At 41.3% G+C, this 23444-nt stretch overlaps 1 protein-coding gene across 3 annotated transcripts in view; it reads left to right on the top strand.

The window, feature by feature from the left end:
• Window positions 1-2561: 2561 nt before the first annotated feature.
• Window positions 2562-23444, top strand: part of GALC (galactosylceramidase) — a 70555-nt gene continuing 49672 nt past the window's right edge. For all 3 annotated transcript variants that reach the window (XR_002104131.1, XM_019552376.1, XM_019552377.1), the window contains exons 1-6: window positions 2562-2809; window positions 4130-4198; window positions 10864-10927; window positions 12587-12700; window positions 15650-15789; window positions 17775-17813. Coding sequence is in view for 2 of the 3 variants with exons in the window: in XM_019552376.1 (XP_019407921.1) it covers window positions 2576-2809; window positions 4130-4198; window positions 10864-10927; window positions 12587-12700; window positions 15650-15789; window positions 17775-17813 (660 nt within the window). In the remaining variant the exon portion in view is untranslated. The remainder of the gene's footprint in view (window positions 2810-4129; window positions 4199-10863; window positions 10928-12586; window positions 12701-15649; window positions 15790-17774; window positions 17814-23444) is intronic.

The following is a 23444-nucleotide window of genomic DNA, read 5'->3' as shown; positions in this document are numbered from 1 at the left end:
TGCACTCACTACCACCCCCTTCTGCTTACTTATGGCTGCCCACGGGGTCAGGAGCAGGGAAGGAAGTCTACTTAGCTGTGCTGTTGCTTTGTGGGTGGATTTGGCTGAGCCTACCCAACTGTCCTGCTAACAGCTGCTGGGCAGGCAGGTTAACCTTTCCCTGCCTGCTCCCCTGGGACAGACAGCCTGGCAGCTACAAGAAGGGAGGGGGGGAGAAAAGCGGAGGGGGATGAGGCTGTAGTTGGTTCCTTATTCCGAGTTCTTTATTCCCAGTTTCCAGTTCCTTATTCCCAGTTCCTTTTTCAAAGTTACTACTTAGACAGTTACAGGTTGTTAGTAATGAATTACATAAGCTGAAGAGTGAGGATTTCATCAACAACATATATTTGCCAATTAAAATGTAAAATAATATAATGTATCAAGCGCTGGGATTATGAGTGGAAATCCTTTTGGGTCTGCCCAACACATGTCTGCTATCCAGGGACTCCCCCAGAAAAGCCTGGGCAGAGTCCTGCTCAACCCAAAGCTTGGTTTCTGCATTCCCTTAAATAAGTGTTTCTTCATCCCCTGCCCAGTCATGATCACATGCTGTTGCTTAGTCCCCATTCTCACAACTGCCCCATTCCCCACCTGATCCTTATGTGCACTGGTTGCTGATCCTCATGCAAGATGCTGCTCCATCCACCACCCGATCCCTGACCTGTACTACAGTCTGATCCTACACCTAGCTGGAGACAAGTGCTGGTACTCAGATCCAAGATGAGGCATCTTTTTCCCCATGTTGAACAAGGGTAAAAAACTCATGTTGGATTCAAGTAAATACAGTAATAAAAAGTTAATTTTGGAAAAATCAGTGTGTTTCCATGGGAAAAAATCAAGGAAAGAACATTATATAATGTGGTATTTCCTGTCAGAAAGCAATTTAAATAAATGTGCTTTATTTTACCTTAATAAATAATAAATAAATAAAATGCAGACATAAAGTAGAACAAAATAATTCCAAATAAATAACTTTACACATTCATAGTGAAAAGACAAGACAGGTGACTGCTTAACCAAAAATCCTCATATTGGCTTATATTTCTGTCTGAGAAGACTTGCATATTTAATAAGAAAAAAAGAGAAAAATATGTATACTTTTTAACATAGTTTTTACATGGTTTTAACATAGTTTAAACCTGAATCAAGAAGTCAGTTACTGCTATGTCCCATCATTTAAGTAGGTTCCATGCTCAAAGTGATATGTATTCCAAAAAATCCTGTGCATCCCTGATTACGTTCTGCATATTTGACTAAGGTTATGTTCCTTATTGAAAACTTTGTATATTCCTTATCTGCATTCTCTTATCTACATTGGTATGCAGAGGGTAGGAAGGGCTACTGGCGCCTGTTTTCACTGTGTGTAGTCTTGGGTTATATGGTTTGATGTCAAAGTGCACAATGTAAAAGGCAGGTGTGAGAGTGTAAAGCGAGGGCCAGGTTAAAAGGAAAATGGGATTTAGTGTCTACCAGCCTGACCCAAAGCTTGGCTTTTGCATGCCAGATTGCCTACTGACAGGCCCCAGGGCCTGAATAAGGAGCTGGGGTTTAGGGTTGCCAACCCTCCTGGACTGGCTGGGGGTCTACCGAAATCAGCATTGATCCCGGTGACTAGTGAAAGCAATCTGGGGGATTGATCCTGTGAACAGGTTGAACAGTGAAATTAATGACATTATGCCATGTTGGGAAAAAAACCTGGAGTAGCTTCAGTAGGAGTTGGCAACCCTGGTAAGGACCAGCTTTGAAAAAGGAACTGGGAGCAAGAAACGGGGAATAAGGAGGCAACTTCAGCCTCTTGTGGGAGAAGGGGCTGGGGGAGCAGGGGAAGCCTTTCAGTCCCCTGCCGGCCTGAGGTGCGAGGGCTCATGCAAGTCTCTGCACCAGGTGTAGCAAGGCCCTCGCCATTAGGTTGCTTTGGCTATAAAGGACGACCCTTCCCTGCCCTCTAGGCAAGGGGCAACCCGCGCGGGTGGTGGGCAGGATCCCCTGCACGTGGTGACCAGGGCTGGTTTGGCTCCAGGATGGTCCAGAAACGATGGGTGAGGCCAGCGTTTCCTAGCGATGCGCCTCTAGGACCAACTAGCTGAATTCAGGGTTCGGAGGCCAGACAGTGTCACATACCCCGCCACATCAGGGCTCTCGGGGCCGGACAAAACCACGGTCCCAGCAGCAGAAACCCGCGCCCCACCCTCGCCCTGTGCGTGCGCAGTATCCCGGGCGTCCAGCACCCAACATGGCTCCTCTGCGGCTTCGCTCTCCCGACCCAGCCCGGGCCCAACGCGGCTGCCTCGAAATGTTCCGTGCCCTTACGCAAGATGGTAGCTCCTGACTTCACCCTCCCTGATTCGCCTTCCTACGAGGCCAGTGACTGTTCTATAGCTCGCTCGCGCTCTCTCTGTCTCTCTCGCCTCCCCGCCCTCAGGAGGGACGGCGGTGATTGGCCGCCAAGCGCCTCCCCAGTCAGGTGACCTGTGGGGGGGCCGTTGTCACGTGACAATGGCTTAAAAGTAGGCTGCCGGGGGACTGCGGGGTCGTAATGGCTGCGAGCGCTGCTGGCGGGATGGGTGTGGCCGGGGTCTTGCTGTGGGGCTGGGTGCTGCTGGGCTGTGTCTGGTGCCCGGGCCTGCTGGAGGCCGACGCCTCTCGCAGTAGCAGTCACGGCCACGGCCACAGCCGGAGCTCCGCCCGCGCTGCAGCCGCCTACCCGCTGGACGACTTGCACGGGCTGGGCCGGGAGTTCGACGGCATCGGGGCCGTGAGCGGCGGAGGGGTGAGCGGGGTGGGGCGGGAATAGCGGCTGCTTTGTCATTGTCCTAGCCGTGGCTGACTCCTGCCATGCAGCCCCACTTGAGTTCCCATCGGGCGGGGAAATGAGGTGCTGGGTAAGGCAGGGAGATGCTCACCTTGGGGCATAGCCTGGTATCGTGTTGGGTCGCTAATGGGGCTGCAGCCGTATCCCTGTGGAGGGAGCTTAGTTCTGGGCTGCTGCTTGTAGCCATGTGGAGTGTGTGAAGCAGCCGGTGCTGTTGCTTTGGTGTCTTTTTGAAGCCAGGGATTCATGGCCAGGTGCCTGGGGGTGCTGTGGTGTCCTGTCAAGGGTGGCCTGGGGTGTCCCATGAGGTGTGCAAACACGACTTGCAAGATGAGCCCAAGGATTTTGAATAGGAACCCCTGGCATTAAAAACACTCTAACCTGTTGCACTCTTGCAGAAGAATTGCTGTTTTACTCTTCCCAGAGTTGATGGCCAAGTGACAGTGAATAGGACACTTTCTGAGAGCCATCTCAAGTCTGAAAATCACTGATCCAAGGTTGAGAATCACTGATCTAAGGTCTGAAAGATGTAGGGGGTGTGACTTGCTCGGCTTGGGGGGAGCTGAGGTGGGTAGGTAGATAGGAGACTCCGAAGGAGGATTCCTACTCCTTTGGAATCCAGCTCAGTTCTACTGTGGATTAACTTTTATCTTAAGCTTTTTTTTTATTCCTGAAGATGTCCCGCTAAATTGCTTAGAAATGAGTACCCAAAGAATCCAGTGAGATTTTGGTGATCTCCACTCCTGTGAGCTGAGCCCTGCTCTACACCCACTAGCTGAGCTCTGCCACAGCACCTAAATACAGCTGATTCAGAGCTTATCATTGGGCACGTGTCTTTCTTTCCCTAGCTTTTGTTCCTCATAAACCCAAAGGAGCTTTGTTTCATGGAAGACAAACACTACTAGAGTGACTGTTTGGCTGGGTAAAGGCTGCTGTCCCTATGTGCCTTTTTTTTTTTTTCCCTCTACCCCCACATCCTATCCCAGTTCATACTATCCTGCTGTTGCTGGCAGCTGAACAACAGTAGGCTGTGAATGTCTTGTGCTACAAATATGATAATTTGTGGTGACTTGGAGTGGAAAACCATTTGTGTAGGTGGCTGGCAGGCTGAGCTCTTGGAAATAGGCTTAATTGCCAGTATTCCTTGTGGGATCTTACTGTGGTGTTGTTTTAGGTGTCTAGAATCTTCACTAGGTATTATTTTATTTTAAAACAAAAGAACAGGCCCACTCCCTAAATGATCTTTTTTCTCCTCTATGTACTTGTTCTCTTTTTCAGGCCACCTCTCGACTTCTTGTGAATTACCCAGAGCCCTATCGTTCTCAGATCTTAGATTTTCTATTTATGGTAATGTATATATTTATATTTAACTGATGTGCGTCTCTAATCTGAATCTTGGTATTTACCATTATTTTTAATGGCACAACAGTGTAGTGCATTATATGTGTGTTTATATGGTTTTCAGTCAAATCTTGCAAATGTTATTTAACACTTTTATAGCACTCTTACAAGATGCCAGTTGATTAAATGATTTCAATAATCATAGTGCTAAGTGTATCCCTATTTTCTGTGTTGTTTTCTAGTTGATATATCATCTGGTGGATTACATCAGAAGAACTCTTAGTCCTAGGTTTTTCATTGATTCACTCTAACTTGGGCCACCCAGGTCTTGATTCTGTAAGCAGCCCTGCATGTGCTAACTTTTATGTACATGTGTTATCTGTCATTTGTGATGACACTCCTTGGTTGTGTAGAATTAACTATTAGGACTGTGTGAAGCTTCGCTTGATCATTTGATTTGGTGGCCAAATCCGAATCGAATCAGGGGACCAAGTAAAAGGTCTGAATCAATTTTTAAAGCTCTCCGAATCTTTGGAAAAGATTTGGAGAGCTTTGATTTGGGCAGTCCCCGGTGGCTGCAGCAGGAAGCTGCTGCTGGACTTGGAGCTGGTAATTAGGGGTGTGGGAGGGGACCATAGGGAGACCCCTGCTATTCTCTGCCCACCTCGGCTCCTGGCTCTTTTTTTTTAAAGCCCTGGTGTTCACTGGGTGCTGCTGGGATTGGGGGTGATCCCTGCTGCCTCCCACTGCCCCATGCTGCATGAGCCCCCTGACACCCCCTTCCCCTGCCCACTGAGGCTCCAGTCCTTTAAGAAAAAAAGACAGAGAAAAGCCCTGGGACTCACTGCCATGAAGAGTCAACGTCCTGTGAAGTTATGATGAAAGAAATTATACTGGAATGACTAAACAGTTGAAAGCAACTTAGTAACTCTTGTAAGGATAACTCATATCTTGCCTTCTCTTGGAGTTTTAGTTCTAGAGGTATTTACAGAGACTTCCTCCAATTTCTAAAATATTTGGGGATCTTAAGCTAGGCATAGAAGTTGCCTTTTAGTCTATAAAGTAGATAAAATGAAGGATTTGGTTAGCTGCCTCTGTAGATAGTAAGTCTTGAGCAATGCTAACTTAAGAGTGTGAAAGGCCTTGTATGATGTGTGACTACTGAAAGCCACGCTAGTTGACCTGGCTCTCCAGCTTGGTGTGACAGTTCCATCTTCATAAAATTAATATTCTAGAATACAAGTTTGTTAATGTCCTGAATTCTTTACTTAAATTGATATCCATTCCATTGTACCAATAAAGCTGCCCACTCTAACCACATCAGACCCTGTTTATGTTAGTTTTGCCAGTGGAGCTATATTGGCTTAAGCTGTTGACAAGAGCTAGCTGCAGCTAATGTAATTCTGCCAGTGCAAACCCCTGAGAGGACCTGGCTATGCTGACAGACAGCTTCTGTTGGTGGATCTTTAGATATCTGGGGGAGCTGAGGTAACTCTGGTGGCAGGACTTCTGTTGTGTCTGTGTAAGACACCTGGCTCTGGTAGTGCTGCTGCCAAAATGAAAGTGCGAGAGGTTCTGTAATATACAAACAACCACTTAGTCTGGTGTAGTCATAGAGTACAAAAATGCTCCTAAAAACCCTGTAGGTGTTGCACAGGACAACTGCAATTTGCATTTCTTTAGCACAGTAAATGTGTTGTCTTTGGGACAGCAAAATGTCACTTAAACATTTGTTCCCTGGCTTTAGCTATCTGGACCAGGGGTGTCAAATCAAAATTGGTCTGCCTTGCAGGTACCATAATTCTTCACCAGGATTTCTTAGTTGGTTTACACCTTGTGACATCTTTTTGGCATGCTAACAGCCATCTTCACTTCCACTTTTAAATTTGTGGATGTCTTTTTTTTTTTAACACAAAAAAGGTATGAACAAGCTTCTGGCTAGCATAAAACTGATTTATTTTCATAAAAAAGAGGAAAAATGCTTTTGTTCTCAAATGGAAAATGATCAGAACATAAGATGAATTCAAAACACAAAAAAACGTTTACACGCACCAATATATCACAAAGTGGTAGTCTTGCTCAGCATCTGGCTCTTCAGTGTTCGTTTCAATGACACTGAGGCCAATTTCAGGATGACGTTCAGGTGCTTGTGACTGTCACTGAGTCCCTCATCACTGATAAGATTGCAAACACATGGGTTCACCAAACACACATTGCTGGATAGTTTCTGCCCCCTGCTCCCCCTTCCCCCCAATGTATCAATAACACTTGCGAATCATCACTGCTGAGAACTTACCCTTCTGTGTAGCGTCATACTGAAGAAGAGTGAATTCCGTTTGCAGCTCTGCTTGTGAGGGGCATCCTCCACAGGGACAGAGAACAGGGAAAGGTCTGAATTCTGCTTCATGGCTTTGAATTTGTCTTGAAATTTGTAGCCAAGATCAATGGTCATTATCACATGCTTCTCTAAATGCTCTACCTTCAGTTCCAATGCCACTAACCTATGGGGAAATGTGCTACCGTAAGCTGTTTGAAACAAAGCTGTCTCTTTGGGAAAGAGGCCTGCAAAGTATTGCGAAACTTAGTCACAGTGTGGTTCCAACCTGATTTCTCATGTTCACCATATTTGGTGCCCTATTATGTCCACCAGGAAGTTGGGATCCTGTACCCATATTTTCATCTTACAGATTAGCCATGGGTTTCTTTTCAACTTAAATGCTTCACTCATGTTGCAGTCTGAAGTGCTTTAAGACAGTGCCATGAGCCGGCCAGTGCACTTCAACACAATACAGCAATCCATGCTGAAAGTCACCTTCCTCTAAGAGCCAGTTGAACTGATAGTTGAAAGCTTTGGTTCAGATATAACTTACTGTTTTTATTACAACCTTCACCACATGGTCCATGCCCAGAGTTTTGGCATGGAGCATCCTGATGCAGAATCTAATGAAAAATGCAGAGCTTGTAGGCTACATCAGCACTTTGCTCTTGAGTTTTGCCACAAATCCTGCCTGCCTTTTTATCCACAACACTTGTTGCCTTTTTTCAGTCCGCACCCAATGTATCCAGAGCTGTCCTCACATTGTTGGAAATGTCCTTTCCTGTCATTGTCTTTCTTCAGTACTAGCTCCACAAACTGTTCATCTGCACACCAAATGAACATAGCTATCTATGCAACATCATTCACATGCACTGCTATCAAGTGCTATTGAGAGGGAAGCAAACGCTAGTCTGGAGTGAACTCTGTAAATTATCTGATGAGTCACACATTCTATTGGCTACTGTTTCAAGAGGCTGCCTTTTTATTTATTTATTTATTTATTTATTTTGGTGGGGAGGTGCAAAAGCTTGCTGATTCTCTGGGCACATCATGCCTGCAGCTTTTGCCACACGTTTTGGGGACTGTAGGAAAGCAGCGCTGGAAACAACCCACCTCTTAGGGTCATATCCAGTCTTGAGCAGAGTCTAGACTGTCATCCCTGAATAAATGATCTCTGGCAGATGTCTGTCTAACCCGCTTTCGATTTTCAAGGATGGAGATTCTGCAGTGTCTGTAGGTAGCCTGTTTGGTGTTTGACCACCCTTATAGTCTGAAAGCTCTCCCTAATCTCTTGTTTAAATTTTCCTTACTGCAGTTTGAAGCGATTTCTCCTTGTCCTTTCCCTTATGGCCACAGAGAAAAGCCCATCTTCATTCTTTCTGTAGTTGCCCTTCACATATTTGAAGACTGTTATTCAATCCCAGCTCAGTCTTTTCTTCTCCAAATAACCCTTGCTCTTTCAGCCTTTTCTTATAAGTTACATATCCACCTTATTTCCTTTCATCTAGTCTTCATTTCCTTAGCTTGTTAATGAGAATATTGTGGGAGCCTACCGGAAAGTTTGCTAAAGTTGACGTCTATCACATACACCTCTTGCTCCCTATCCACAGTGCATGGCACTTTACTGCTAAAGGAGATCAGGTTGGCCAAATTACTACTTTTTGATGAATCCATCCTTGGTGTTCTTGATCACCCTTTTTCCTCTAGATGCTTCACAGTAGATTACCGGAGGACCTGCACCGTGATCTTTCCAGGTATCAGTGTTAGGCTGACTGGTCTGTATTTTCCACTGATCTTCCTTCCTTTTCCTAAGGGTGGGCACTATACTTGCCCTTTTCTAATCATCTGGGTCCTCACCTGACATCTAGGGCTGCATACAGCCATAGATGGACATTTGGTTCCCCAGGGACAACTAGCAGCGGTGCACCTTGTTCTGCCAGTACTTGTCCATGTGGAATGCCTGTGCTACACACGCTCCGGCTTGCGGCAAGTTACCTTGGGTGGGGTAGGGGAGGCTGGGGTCAGCACTGGGCTGGCCCTAGCAGCCTTACTTGAGGTCGTGCCAAGGCTGCAGCTGCGTTGCCCCTGCTGTGGTTGGCAATGGAGTACAGTTCAGGCTGGTCAGGCTCCGGCTTTGGGCAGTGCGCGCTGCTGCTACATGTGCTGCTCTGCTTGTTTTCCAGTAGGTTTTTCTGACCTCTGGATATCCAGGGGTCATAAAAAACCCTATGCACTGCTCTCTGGCAGCTCAGAGAACAACTGAACATGCCGTATGTAGCACTGCAGACGTATCTGTGGTGCTACATATCACACGGCCTAGGAGTCCTCAAGGAGAGAAGCTAATGACTCTGAGATTACCTTAGTCAATTCCTTTAGTATGCTAGGGTGCATTCTGTCTGGGCCTGCTGACTTGAAAGTAGGCTGTCGGGTTCATGTCTTACTGCCAACTATGCTGGTCATCTAGCAGCTGCCCCTATTTGTGAAGCAAGTGAAGGCATTAGATATGGTTTCTCTGGTCTTTCTCTTACTTTTGGTAACTTGTATTGTCCCTTTTTATTGCCTTTTATGTCCCATGCTGTCCCTTGGCAGTTGCATTTGAAATTGCCTTGGGATTCCTAACTTTCTCTGCGTGCCTATGCAAGACTTATATGTTTTTCCCTAGAACTAGCCAGGCTGGTCTCCTGTTGCACTTTCCCTTCTACCACATCCATATAGCTTGCTTCTGCATCCTTAAAAGGGTCTCCTTAATATATAGTACAGCCAGCCAGAGTTCTTCAGGAAGTCTCTTTTAGCAAAGTACTTTGAAGAATCATATATTTCTTCAGAAAGGACAGAGTAGTCTGTTGCTGTGTCACTTGCATGATGCATTTATGTGCAGATAGATGGTTTCATTTTTCAGTAACTTCAAATCACTTGGTTTGTTTTCATGCAGGTTCCCAGAAAACTTGTCACTTGACACTGTGCCATGACTTGTACTGTTTCAGCGTTGTGTTCCTTGGAACAGCCACTGTATGAGAGCTTCCATTTCTCTTAAAATGCACAACGCTCCTTGTCCACTTTCCTTGTCTAAGTTGTGATACCTGGTGTACAGTTAACTCAAATATGAGATGTGACATGTGCTTGTTATGCCACAGATGACTAATATTGATAAAAAGTGGATATGTGTTGTACAAAATACCATTACTGTTTTCAAATCCTTTCTATTCCAACTGCTGTGTTTTACACAGTGTCACCTTACATGCAGAGTGCAAACTCTTCATGTGTGCCAGCAGCTTGTCAACAACAATCCTGTGAGCTCTGTCACTTTTATAGCACTCTTGCTATGTCTTAAAACATTCATGACATTCTAGTGTTTTCCTTTCTGGCCGTGTTAGCAAGGCAGAGAATTGGTGGAGATAAGGAGCAAAGAAATGGAAGGGCCAACAGAAAGATGAGCCATGTTTGTAACACAAAACGAAAGGAGGAGGAGGGAAGCTGAGAAGGAAAGATGAGGAGAGAGAGCAGGCATTTCTAGGGGGAGATGTCCTGGCCAGAGAACACCATTGTCTGATTTACAGCACCCAAGGAGAGTGAGGCCACCTTCCAGTTATCTTTTGATGTTAAGCTCATGGAAGTTGTTGCGAAACTCAAGAGGAAATTTTGAGGAAAAAACTGGATCGAATGACCCATCTCCACAGCCTGTATTTGGCCTACAGGTTGCATGTTTGATACCCCTGATCTAGACCATAGCTGCAGCACAGAATGGCTCTGAAGGTTAGCAAGGGGAGAGAGGAGGTGGATGATATCACATATCTGTGTTTCCCTTTTGTGTGTCCAATCTTCTGCGGATGCACATTCTGTGGATGTTCCCTTTACAACTGCTTTTGAGAATTTAGCATGTGACCCTTTCCATTAGATTCAATTCCTTACTACAGGTGTGGTTGCTAGAACCCTTCTGATTTCTAAAATGATGATGCTCTTTTGAAATCTAGTCATATTAAAATTAATGTGTCCCGTGTCTCATGGGGTTTTGCCTTTTTGACACTGCTATTTTTTACATGTTGCTGTGCTAAAGATCCATGTAGAAAAGGGACAGTTGACTAACTGTAGGAGTTGCAGTGAAACTGAAATCGAGAGCACTCTATTTGATCTAAGTAACAAAACTGAAAAGAGGAATGGGGTTGTAGGGAAAATTCTTTGCAAGGGATTACACAAGTGATGGTTGTAGTAACGGGTAAAAATCTTCATATAGAAGGTAAGCTTCTGGTCCCTTCAAACTGCTATATTAATTTTTCATTGTATTTTTTTAATGTCTACAGCAGAAATATATATTTATTGATGTTTCTTTTTCTCTCTCTCTTTCCCCTCTCCCAAGCCAAATTTTGGTGCCTCTCTGCATATGCTCAAGGTTGAGATTGGAGGTGATGGTCAGTCAACAGGTATGAATGCATTGTTTGCACTTTTAAACAGTTTGATGCAATAGATGGTTTAGATGGTACTTGTCTCTAAAATATCAGTTCACTTGAAGGACTAATGCTTGCCATGGTGCATATGGGACTCCACCTTAGAAACAAGTCAGTTGCTAACAAGGTTCTGCTCTCATTGACACTGGAAAATCTGCCATTTTCCTACGAGCTGTGGTATAGATTACCGTTTTCATATCTGTCTGGGAGTCCTGCTTGGGGGATGGGAATGTAAACTTCCAGTTATGGCACTACATTTTAGTCTACTTGCAACATAATCTGTCTTAAAATTCCATGCAATATTCTAAGGAGTATCTTGGGTATCTTCTATAAAATATTCTGAGGAGTGCCTCATTTCTTTATTAAGAAATGGTGAGAATTGGCCATTTAAGGAAATGAAACCAGTGTTCAGATTGCCATAATGTTTCAAAGGTTATACTTGACCTCCATGCAATCTAGGTGTGCAGCATACTTCGATTATTAAAGAGTATTTTATAAATTTAAACCTCTGGTAGTTGGTGTCTGCAGGTTTTATCTATGGTTGGTTCTTTTGTTCATTTCTAAGTTTCCCATTTTTTCCAGATACCATCCCATATTACATCTGCTGCTTTTGCAGCTCTTTTAAGATGTAGATGCAGAAAAAAAACTGAAGATCAACAGATGTGCATACTTTTGGGTCCTTTGGGCCCAGGGTTTGCATGCATAATTACTGCAGTGAGTCTCCCAATGCTTGAAGAAGGGAGTTTGTGCCTGAAAGCTTTAAAATTTTTTTCCTCCAACTATTTTAGTTTGTTTAATAAAAAATATCACATTTACTCAAGAACCTTGCTTGTCTAGCCCTCAGACCAAAATGGCTACAACCAGCAACTCTAATGACTGCAGTTGCATGCACAAATAGTTAACCATTTCTGTACATAGCTAGGTGACATTGTATATGCAGTGGTGGTAGTCATTATGTTTCTATCTTATTTTGCAGCTTACAGTTCTGTGAAATCAGTGTTATACATGTGAATTGCACAGTCTCCTCTAGGAATGGTAAAATGCCATAGAAACTGTAATGCAAGGTCCTACAGAAAAAGGGAACGCCCTTTGTCTATGAAACCGTGTAATTTTAGATAGATTCTCAGTTTCATAAAAATTCCCCACTCTTTTTTCCCTTCCCCAAGAAGCAAACATGTTTGAAACATCTGTTGCATTGTTTCAGTTCCAGCATTTCTCATGGTGGTGAAAATGCTTTCTTTTTTTTTCCTGGTTCAATAATGTTAATGCTGTCATTGCTTTGTCAAAAGAAATATTGAATATAGACTCAGTGTTATTTCTGTCCCTCAATATTATCATGCTAACAGAAGCTGCAAGAACAGGTTGGAGTCCCTTTTGGAAGGAGGTGTGTGGAAATACTAAACTGACAGTTTAATGATTACTGTACCTTATTTTTGACCAATAAGCTAAAAGTGAACAGTTGCTAGACCTGTCTTTTCAGTCCCATAGTTTATTTTACTTCACTCATTCTTTATGGATTGAAAAGTAAGCTGTACTTGCATAATATAGCCATGAGCAACATGGAAACCACTGTGATACGCAAGAGTCTGTCATGGCACAGAGACAAGTTGCTAATTATTTTCTTTCTCTATATAGATGGTACTGAACCGTCTCACATGCACTATGAAAATGATGAGAACTATTTCCGAGGCTATGAGTGGTGGCTGATGAAAGAAGCTAAAAAGAGGAACCCCAATATTAAATTGATTGGTAACTGTTTTAAGGTTCTGGTTTCTGAATGCTCTGTTTTTAAATGGGATTTAATACTTGATGCTTAATGTGCTTATTCGTTTTAATGAAGCAAATTGGCCAGCTTGTCTTGCTCTTCCTGTTGAAGGAGCAATGTTTCAGCAGTAAACGTAGAACTGTAAACCTATATACTTTAGGCTCTGACTTCATATAATAACTTCCTGGTGCTAGTTGGTGACTATGCTCAGACTTAATTACCAAACGAAGGCAGCTGGTGTGAGAAGCATGTTAGTTATTTAAGATGAGCTGAGTGTTTGAGCAACAAGTTAAAGTCCTACATTTGTCTAATGTATGTTCCATACTACTCCTTTACAATTCCCTTTTTAGGAGGCAAAGATGTGCCCACTCAGAGGGTGATGGGGGTTTCTGTTTTGCTCCCTTGCTTGCCCTCCCCCCCTCCCTCCCATTCTTCCTTTAGGGGAATCTTATCACTGACGGCCTTGAGGAAGGGGGACCACTGGGTAGGCTATCCCTGTTTAGTAGCCAGCTATACCTGCTGTAGTTATCTGGAGCAACAGCATGGTCCCTGATACCTGGCTACCCTTGATAGAGGGGCTGTCATTGAGCACCCGGACAGCATTGATTAACTGCTTGGGCTTTTTTCTCCCCCCACCTCCCTTTGCTCCACTTCCCCAGCTGCCCTACCACTCTCCATCCTCTGCTAGCACTGTGGGATGCTAGGGGAATGATTTACTGTCCTTGTGTAGCACTACAGTGAACCATGTGTATATGCTACAGAGCACTACAGAGAAGTTACTGTTTCATCCAGGTATGCTGTTGAGGAACCTTGCCACTTTCATAGTGGTATTGATGGGGGGTGGAGAGTGGGGGGAATTACATTTCTGTCCTTTCAACTTTTGTAATAATACAGAGGCTTCTGTAGCATCCCAGATGTACCATCTCACCACAGCTGTCACCAAATATCTGCTATATTCTCTGAACTACTGACTTTAGGAAATATAACGTGTTCATCTCAAGTTTGTAGAAATGTTGTGTGTGTCTGTTTAGTACAGACTGAGGTACCCTGAGTTCTATGATTTAGACAGTAATGGAGCAATACACTGAAGTTGCAGTGAAAAATGCATTACACAAATGTAGTGTTATAATTGGTTCTGGCTCAATTTTAGTTTATCTGGGCGCCAGTTTTTTACCTATGCATTGTAGCAGCAAGATGATAATGCCTTTTATGGCATCTGACTTGATTCTTGTGTATAACTTATTCATTTATACACTGTGCAGTTTCCAAATTGAGCAGTTTACAGCACTGTCCAACTGGTGACATTACAAAATGAGGCTTATTAATTGCTGATGATCTATCCAGAAAAGCCACAAGCTCTAAGTGCATACAAATGTTCTAGATTTCTTTAAATACTAAAGAGCTAAGGCTTACTGTTTTAATCTCCTTAAGTGATACAAATCCTTTTCCCAAACTATTGCAAAGTAGACTGCCCTTTCTGGTTTCTAGATTATTTGCTTCTGTCCATTAACTTCCTACTTCTCACAAGTCTAGCTTACCCAACACTCTCTTCCTTTTTTCACAACTTCTTTTACTATTCTAGCCCCTGGGGCAAAGTTGTCTGTTAAGTACTTTTTGCAATTTAGTGTTGCTTAATGATTTATAAAGTTTGCAAAATTTGAGAGCTATCTTTTTTGGAGTAAGAACAAACAAATGATCCAACTCTTCCTCTGAAAGTGGAACTGAACCAGAGAATGCAAGGGAAAACGGACTAGATTATTCATTTTGGAAGTGCCTCTGGACTGTAATGAGGATCAGGATTTCATTGGTACTGAGACTTACACAAACATGAAGTAAAGGGCAGGTCTTTAAAGAGCGCTCAGGAAAACCTTTGATACAAGTGAGTGTGCTGAGCAGAGAGAGGGAGCAGGATTGGGTAGGAAAGGAAGATCGCTTTGTTACATGTGATGGCTATTGCACAGTGTCAGAGAAGCAATGTATAGTTTTAGGCAAGGGTGTTCAGGCTTCTGTCAGTACCAGGATGAGGAGATAGCAGGTGAGGGAGATGGTGATTATGTTTAAATCCTTGTGAGATGGAGTAGACCTACCCTAGAGGCAGGCAGAGAGGTAGAGGAAGAAGTTAAGGGTTTAGATGTGGGTCCCTAGCAGCAGTGGAGGTGGTGGTTGTGGTATGAATAGGAAAAGAAGGGAGGGAAGGAGGAATGGCCAGATCTATTTTAAGGAGGAAGAAATGGATGTGGGATTTGTTTTTAAGGATAATTGCAGAGGTAAGTGAAGGTGGTGGATTGTGGGGGTGACATTGGAAGAAGAAAGAGGCAGGGAACATGTAAAATATGATCTGTCACTAACCCTTACTTACTGCTTCTAGACAGTCTTGACTCTAATGCAGAAACACTGTTCATTAGAAAACAGCAAAGCTGTTAGTAATCAAGAACTCAAGAAATAGAGGTTTACCCTTGTCTAGCTTAGGTTCCTTGAAAAGAGGCAACAATAGTATAATAAAACTGTCCAGTGATGTGGTTTTTCTTTACTTATGAGAGGTTGTATTACTTTTTTTTTTTTTTGAGGGGGGTTGGGCATAAGGATAGATGCTGAGCCTCATTATATTTAAATATGGGCTGTGAGTGTTACTGGCCACAACTCTGACCTCAGCCAGTGAGGATAAGAGCTGTGACAGACAGTGACTAACAGTTATAGGTTTGTATAAAGCTATAATTATTTTTGCTAAGGTTGTGCTTGGTGAGGTAGTCTCAGCTAGTAGTCAACAAAACTATGCTTTTTTTGTCCAACGGAAGTGCTGTTGTTTGCCGTAGGCATCTGGCCCTGTGTCTTTGAATAGCACGTGGGAGAGGGCTTGTTTTTGTTGCATATTGATAAGTACGGGATACACACTTAACTGCTTTTGTTCATTTGTATTCTGTTTTCTCTTTCAGGGTTACCATGGGCATTTCCTGGATGGATAGGGAGGGGTGAAAACTGGCCCTATGATTATCCTGATGTCACTGTTTACTATATTGTTTCCTGGATCTGGGGTGCAAAGCAGTATCATGATTTGGACATTGATTATATTGGGGTTAGTAGAGCTTAAATCTTGGGTTTATTTGACAATCTTTTTATCTTGGTCCTTGAGTTCTTGACTTTATTCTCTGTCCTTCTCCACTGCCTCTTATCTCCCATCACTCTTTGGCAGATGGTTAAAAATCCTCCATAATCAGAAACTTGTGCTATTACTACTGGCTTTTAAGAGAGAGTTTATGTGGACTGGCATTGTTTTACTATAGATGATTGCAAAGCTTTTTTTCAGTACTTGAGCGTTTCAGAATCCTATGCAAACTGTATCAAATGACCACTTGACTGTGGCTTGTTTCATTCTATATGTTTTATGTAAAGGCCATAGGTTACTTAATCAAAATGCAGTAATTGAGGTTTGAGAACTTGCCAGGCTCAGGTTACGTGACCTATCTTGCATATTGAGGTGCTAGTGCTTGGCAATGGACAACCATATTAAAATACACTTCATCACGCACTAATGTATCTATATTTATAAAGTGGGGTGGGACCATGGAACTGCACTTATTTTCCAGTTTAAAGAAATATTCTTATTCCTTGGTTTAAGATTAGAGGCCGCAAAACTGTTCTCAGACTGAGATTGCTCGGAATTTTTTTAGACTTCCTCTACAATACATTTCTAAGAAAAATTTGTCTCTGCCCAGTCTCCACCCTAGTATGTTTTTGTTGAAACTTGTGGGTTTTGCTTTTGATTTTATTTTAAACTTCATCTGCTGCAGAGAGTGAATGCATTTCACTGTTTTATGGCAGGTGTTCCACTTTTTAATTAGGAAGATGTGGAAACCAGGTTAACTACAGTTCTGTTACTAGTCCCTGGGCTCCAGAGAGTCTGTAGCATGTCTTTCGTGACTGCAGCAGGGTGTATATTTGTCTTCTACAAATCTACAGTGCATCTCAAGCCTTCAGTATTCCTGAGTCTTCCTTGCCTGGTAGGCCTCTTTTGCCCTCAAGTTGGTAAATAATGAAGATACTCTTTGGGCACATCTTACACAAGATGCTAACTGCTCAGTAGCTTAATAATACTGGTCAATAGCGTGACACAGCATGGACAGTGCTAATATGCTACCGCATGGTATTATTAGGCTACTGTGCTGTAGCATCACTTAAAACGTCTGCAGGCCTTACTGTGCAGTAACTCCAGTTACTGTGTGTTTTTTTTATTTAGTACTTGCTAATACAAGTACTAAATAAATATGCAATAACCACTGTGCAGTAGTGTCTTGTATAGCTGTGCCCTCTTAAGTTTTTAGTTTAGTTTGTATCTTGCTTTTGGAATATTCACCTTGCTAAGAACAGCATGGAGCCTGTGGTTTTCAAAACAGAATTATTTGGGTCATGCAGTGTCTGGTTTCTGTATTGAATACCATGCACTATGCAGTGTTTGACCTTTAAAAAATTTATTATGAATAGTTCTAAGAAAGGAGAAGTTCTGTTTTTGCTGATGATGTGTTTTGTTCTCTTGGCAGTTAACCTCGACTATAGGGAAGTAGCAGAGGTTGTGCGGAGTGCCAGTTGGCGCTGACTATTTGCTAGACTACCACTTACTTGCTTATAATTTTCTTCCCTTCAGAATTGCAATTTGTATTGTGCAGTGGATAACATTAATTGTTCCTTAATGTATGATGAATGACAGAAGCTCTTTCCTTCCATATTTTGTTGAGTCTCCTGAAGAGACTTCCCACCAAACACTAAATTTATATCTGCAGTCATAAACCTGTGTAATGATAACCTAGCTGTAGTGGACCTCTGGCAATTTTTGGTTATTTCTCTTCCGAAGGAAGGAGGTAGGTTTCTCTAGGGAAATAAACAGTTGTTTTGAATTTTTAGTAAAAGCTATTCTCTTGAGATACCTGTAACAAAAACACATTGGAGCCGTGCGCCTTAAACCTGGGGATTAATTAGTGGCTTTGTAATCATGTAGAGCAAATCTTTCCTTTCTTGCTTTGATGGATTTGTGTTTCTAACCTGCTTGTCACACTTGTTTTACAGATCTGGAATGAAAGATCATTTAATAGCAAATATATCAAGGTATGTAATAGCTTTCCTTGCATCTTTTAAGCAATGAAAATGTCATTTTATGTTTCAAAAATTGATTACATATGACTATAAAAACAAAGGTGTTTGGGCTGTTGTATGTGGAATAATCAGCCATTGGAATTGGTCTGAGTTTAGGGGTCCACTTTTTCAAGTACTTTTGTCTGGTGAATTACCCATCATTGTTTATAGTGGCTTAAGGTTTGGAGTGCTTAAATGGATATGTTAATTGGCTGAAATTTTAAATTTTTCTGAACACAGTAGATTCACTTAAACCAGAAAGCCACAAGCCTGACTTCAAATAATTGTTTTTTAGCAACTTTCTTTGAGTGAGTTTTATTTTTGTTGGTTGATATAACAATTAAACCGTGTTGATTTATAATTAAGTACAGGTTTTGACAGTAGATTTGGTACATGTATCCTAGGTACAGTGTGTGTAGCTTAACATATTTGTATTGTTAGAAATCTTGCATTTTAGTAGTATGTTATAAAAGGTAAAATATTTCTTATTCACTAGATTAACTTTTTTGTTTCTATTTGTATCAAGCTAAGATCGCAACTTGAATTTGATTAAATGCACAAAATCAACACTTCCAATCTATTAAACACAACTTTAATATTTTAGATACAGAAACTTTTTTATCAAAAGGTGGTATGCAATTAAAACTAAATTTTATTAAGCACTAGTTTTACCTGTTATACTATAAAAAGTATGAACTGTAGTTAGTGAATTAAACCAATTATTTCAGCTCGCCTTGGGGAAATTTTTCTCAGCCTAGATGAAAGTCATTTGAGCTTATGTTCATACTTGCCTACTTCTCTTTTTAAAATGAGATGGTCAATTTTTTACCTAGATCATTTTAAAAAAAGGCATATGCCTTTTCTTTCAAATTCTTAGAACTCACAAATCTCATCCTGCTCCCCCTTTGTATCTATAGCCTAAAAGAGAAAAGCAAACTTCCTTGCTTTTTCAACTCCAAATCAGTTTCACAGCTTTTGAATGGAGTTGTAGTGATTGGTTCTTTTTTCCAGGAGCCTCCATTGTGGGTGCAGAATCATGACTATTCATTCTTTGAGAGCTAAGCTAACTAGAGCTCAGGAAGAGAAAATAACACAAGAATTTGATACCATCAAGTACATAATTCTGATCAAGGAGCACACAGTGGTGCCTGTTGGAGTCAGAAGCCGAGAGGTTCCAACACGTGTGATGACTTTTGCTGATCTTTGGCATCCAGTAGTATAGACCTTGCATCCCTTGCAGGGTCAGGCCCCTAATACATGAACTATTGGTCCATTATTTTTAAAGCCTGACCTCAAAAGTCATGTCGTGCCCCTCTTTCCCCGCCCCCGACCATTCTTTATATAGAAGAAAATCAGGCTTTAATTCCAGAGTGTTTGGTAGAGGCTCATTGAATCAATATATTTTTTTCATACAAATTATTTTAGTAGATTATATTAAATGTAATACCTTGACATATGCTGCGTTTAAATTCAAATTTCATTCTAAAATGGCTTATTTTTAAAAAGGAAAACTTATTTGAAGTGTTTGTTTGTTTGTTTGTTTGTTAATTAAAAGGAATCTGATTGGCTTTTATCTGCCCTGGTTCTAAAGTTGGAGTGGGCAGCCTTAACTGCCTCCTGTTTAAGTTAACACATGGAACTCTTATCCCTAATGGAAAATCTGACAGATGCTATTTGGGGTCCTTCACTTTGATTGTATTTCTGCCTTCCTCTGTGCCTCTGGCTGAAGGGCCTATAGTTTAATAGACACATGGCACTGTTAAAAAAAAAAAAAAAACCTAGCTGCTAGCTGGTACTAATCTGGCAGTTCAATAGAACACTTTCCACTAGGAATGAAAATACTTGTTTCTTATCTCCATAGAACATAAAAACTTCTGTTAGGTGTTTGATTGGACTCTTAGTAGAGTACAGGCCACATGTCTCTTTCTGTTTGTATTGGTTGAACTGGAAGTTTCTACATAAGCTTGCAGATTTTTCACAGCCAACCTTCCCCCCTGTCCCCAATAATTGGTAAGTAAAGCAAATGACTTGCTGTTTTCGTGACATGATAATTCCAAACCAAGGAATTGCACTACTGGCAGAAGATGGGCACTGAGGCATTGAACATTTGAGTAGAAATTTTAAGTTTAGGAGTCTTTTACATTATAATTCTACTCTTTTTGTTGCTCCATATTAATCTATATGAAATGATACAGTTTTAAAAAGTGAATTATTTTTAATCCTGGATTACTTCTATTTTTGAAATTCAACAGGGATTGGATCCCAAATTACATTACTTTGTTTTAATTATTGAATAATCTAAGCGTTGCGTGCCAGTTTGCAGTTGTTTGCAGAATTACATTGGAATTGAGGCAGGCCATTAGTTCTGGTGCTAATTTAGTGCTTTCTAAATTCACTTGTAGAACTGAACCATTGATCAGATAAAGTAATGTGGGAAACAGTGTTTGGGATTCCTTTGATATTACTTATTCCCCCCCTTTCCCCCTCCACACCACTTTAATACTGTCTGGAAAAACTTGTCTGTGTTTAAAATCCACACTCTTTCAGCACATCCATATTCACTTGATCATTACATGGAAAACTTCCTTTTTCACTAATGTCTGTTCTTTTGTTGTCATAATGACTTTGATTCTGAAGAAAGAACTTAGACTTTAGCAGTTAAGGGCTCTATTCAGTAATCCATGTTTGCCATCTCTGAGGTGGTTTGTCCAGCAGTTTGAATTGACTTCCATTTATTTGTATATCCTTTTGTTTTGAAGTGTGATTTCAGAGTGAACTGAAAGTCTTTTACTGAAAGAGCTTGCACGCACTAACAAGAGAAACCTGTTTAAACTGCCTCTCAAATATAGGAACTAGCTACTTTTTCATGAGTCGCAGTTAGCACAGACAGAAAATTCCTTACTATGGAAAACCTAAGGAGGTACCTTTTGGCTTTAATTTATGAGCCAGGTTAAAAAGGGAGCTGAGTTGAATTTGGGTAGAATGTTATGTGCTTATTTTGAAGAGGACAACCTACACAAACCCACCTGTTTGGATCTCTGGGTCCATAGGTACCATAGTTTTCGCCAGGCTATTTATTTAGGCACCCATTCTTCTGATACAATACTGGATGGTGGCATTTCTGGCCATCTAACGTGAGTACCTTTGTGTTGCTTATGCCCCATTTTGGATACGTGCATAATAGTATTCCTTGGGACCATCTCTTAGCTTAGCTCTAGAGAGTAGTTGAATAAGATTCCTTTATATACTATATCATGTTTGAGGCTTTTTTCCCACATTTAATGATAATATATGTTGTGCTAGAAATAAAGGCATGTAACATAGAAAATAAAGCCAACAGTGGATTTCCAATTTGTTCCCTTTTTGGCAATTGTTTGATTGGAAGGGCAATTTGAATTTTTAGACCATCCTAGAGAGGCATTTCTAAGCAGAACAACTTTTAAATTTTAATTACAGTATAATATTGTCTTCATTCTAAAGGTATTCTTGGCATTGTACATGCAGTTTGAAGGAAGTGAAAACTCCTGTTTGCTTATGGACTGAGTCCTGCATAGTACTATCTTGGGGCTTTTTCAGCCTCTTCAAAGAGGCTTACTTTGAATCATTGACCTGGACGGAAGAATGAGGGCAAATCAGTGTAATTTAAAATGGAAAATTAATGAGCTTTTAAGTTTGGTAACTTATTGAGAAACCTAATCCTAACTCCCAGAGCGCTCTCTCTCTCTCTCTATATATTTTGTGTAATAGAGCTCTTAATGTTAATTAAATTGCTCTATTAATTAATTATCTGTAATGTCTCCTGACTGTGTTCATTTGGTTGATAAATAATTTCTATTCAACTTGTTCACTGTTCATTCTTTCCCTTTGTACTATGTGGTGGTGCACTTGTTTGCTAAAGCACATAATAGCGCTATTTGCAATCAGCCATTACAAAAATACTTGTTCATTGTTATCACTGGTATCTGCCAGTTGTAATAAGAGAACTTGCATGTTTATTAGGGTAAGCATTAACGTTTTTGTGATCCTGCTAAATACATTTCAGAAGGCAAAAATGGTAGTGGTCTGCCCTCCTACGTTAGGTCATGTTCTATGCTGATTGAAGCACTCTGGGCACCTCTACACAAGACACTAAATGTGCAGTAGACTAGTTGTACTGCGCTTATAAATGCATCGTAGCAAAAGCTGTGCTAATGCTCAGTAGAATTAGTCTGCTGCTCACTTAGCCCCACCAGGAGATTGTGCCCTGGCACTACTGTTCAGTACTGTTATTACAGGTACTTAACGTGCAGTAGTAACAGCACATTTAATGCATGTGTAGATGTGCCCAGTAAGTGCCTTTTGAAGTGCTTCAAGCAGCAAGAATGCAGATCTTCAGAGGTGAAGAATTGTTTAAAAAATGATCCGTGATAGAAGAGGAACATCTTTGAAGTGCTTCATTTCCTGAAAGTCTGTACTGTCCTGTGGTCTTCTAAAATGCTCTGTTACCAACCCATCCCTTTATTGGGGTGGTGTGGGGGTGTGTGATCGGACAGGGTGGATGGTCAGTAAGAATTAGCCTGAGCATTTAGCTGTTCTTAGGAATGGCCGGAGGCTGTCGTCTTGACATGTAGCATCTTGCAACCCTCCAGTGCTAGAAATGGAACCTCTGTACTAATCGTAAGAGAGGATTCCTAGCACTTTCTCTAGCCCCAGAAGCATGTGAGAAATGCATTTAAACTTACAATATTATACATGGAGCAGTTATCTGAAGTCAGTGTTCCTTCTGCTGTCTGCATAGTTACAAAGGAAGTTTGGCTTTATATGTGGTAAAGAGTCTGTTTGGTTTTTTTTAAGCTTTTTTTAAGCATCCTATGCCATTATTAAAATGTTTGTGTGTGCCTGTGTAACCTATGTCATATTCACGTTACAGTGGTCTGGTACAGTGTAAACACTTTTAGACAGGTTATTCTAACCTCAGTCTAATGCCATTGTAGTATTGGCAGGTATGAATAATACTATTTTACTGGAGTCATGTTGATAAAATCCTCTGTATTACTATGCTCATGTATTCAAAACTTTTTTATGAGTGGGGAAGTGGTTTATTTTTCTCTTTTTTCAAAACCAAGCATATGCCTTAACAGTCCTGATTTGAAAAACAATTTTTTGATTTTTTTTTTGAAGAAGCCTAAATTCCTGGCATAACATTTCTTGAATTAAAATGCTAAACGTGTGTACCTCCCCTCTTCTCCCACCCTGTTTTTAAAACGTTTCTATTCTAAAAATTTAAATTTTACAATCTAATTTTTTATGTAGATACTTGGATTCCTTTTGAGAAGTACATTGGTCAGTACATACAACTTGCAGGAAAAGATTTTATTCTATATACATATGGTCTTTTAGAACAATGTGTATAAACCCTGGTGAAATAAAATATGATTTTTACCCTTTGAAAATACGTAATTGAAAATGATCAGTCGTCTTGGTACCATTCTTAAGCCTGTGAGAGAAACCAGTGACTAGAAAGATGTTTCTGTATTTTTATGGCAGAACACTTGACTCTTCATTTCTTGTTAAGAGTGAAAATAAACTCATTTTACCCACTTGCTTTTGTATTTTTGCCTATTA

The sequence above is a fragment of the Crocodylus porosus genome, unplaced genomic scaffold (assembly GCF_001723895.1).
Source record: "Crocodylus porosus isolate Cpor-Errol unplaced genomic scaffold, CroPor_comp1, whole genome shotgun sequence".
NCBI classification, from domain to species: domain Eukaryota; kingdom Metazoa; phylum Chordata; order Crocodylia; family Crocodylidae; genus Crocodylus; species Crocodylus porosus.
This window is presented reverse-complemented; position numbering and strand designations above follow the sequence as displayed.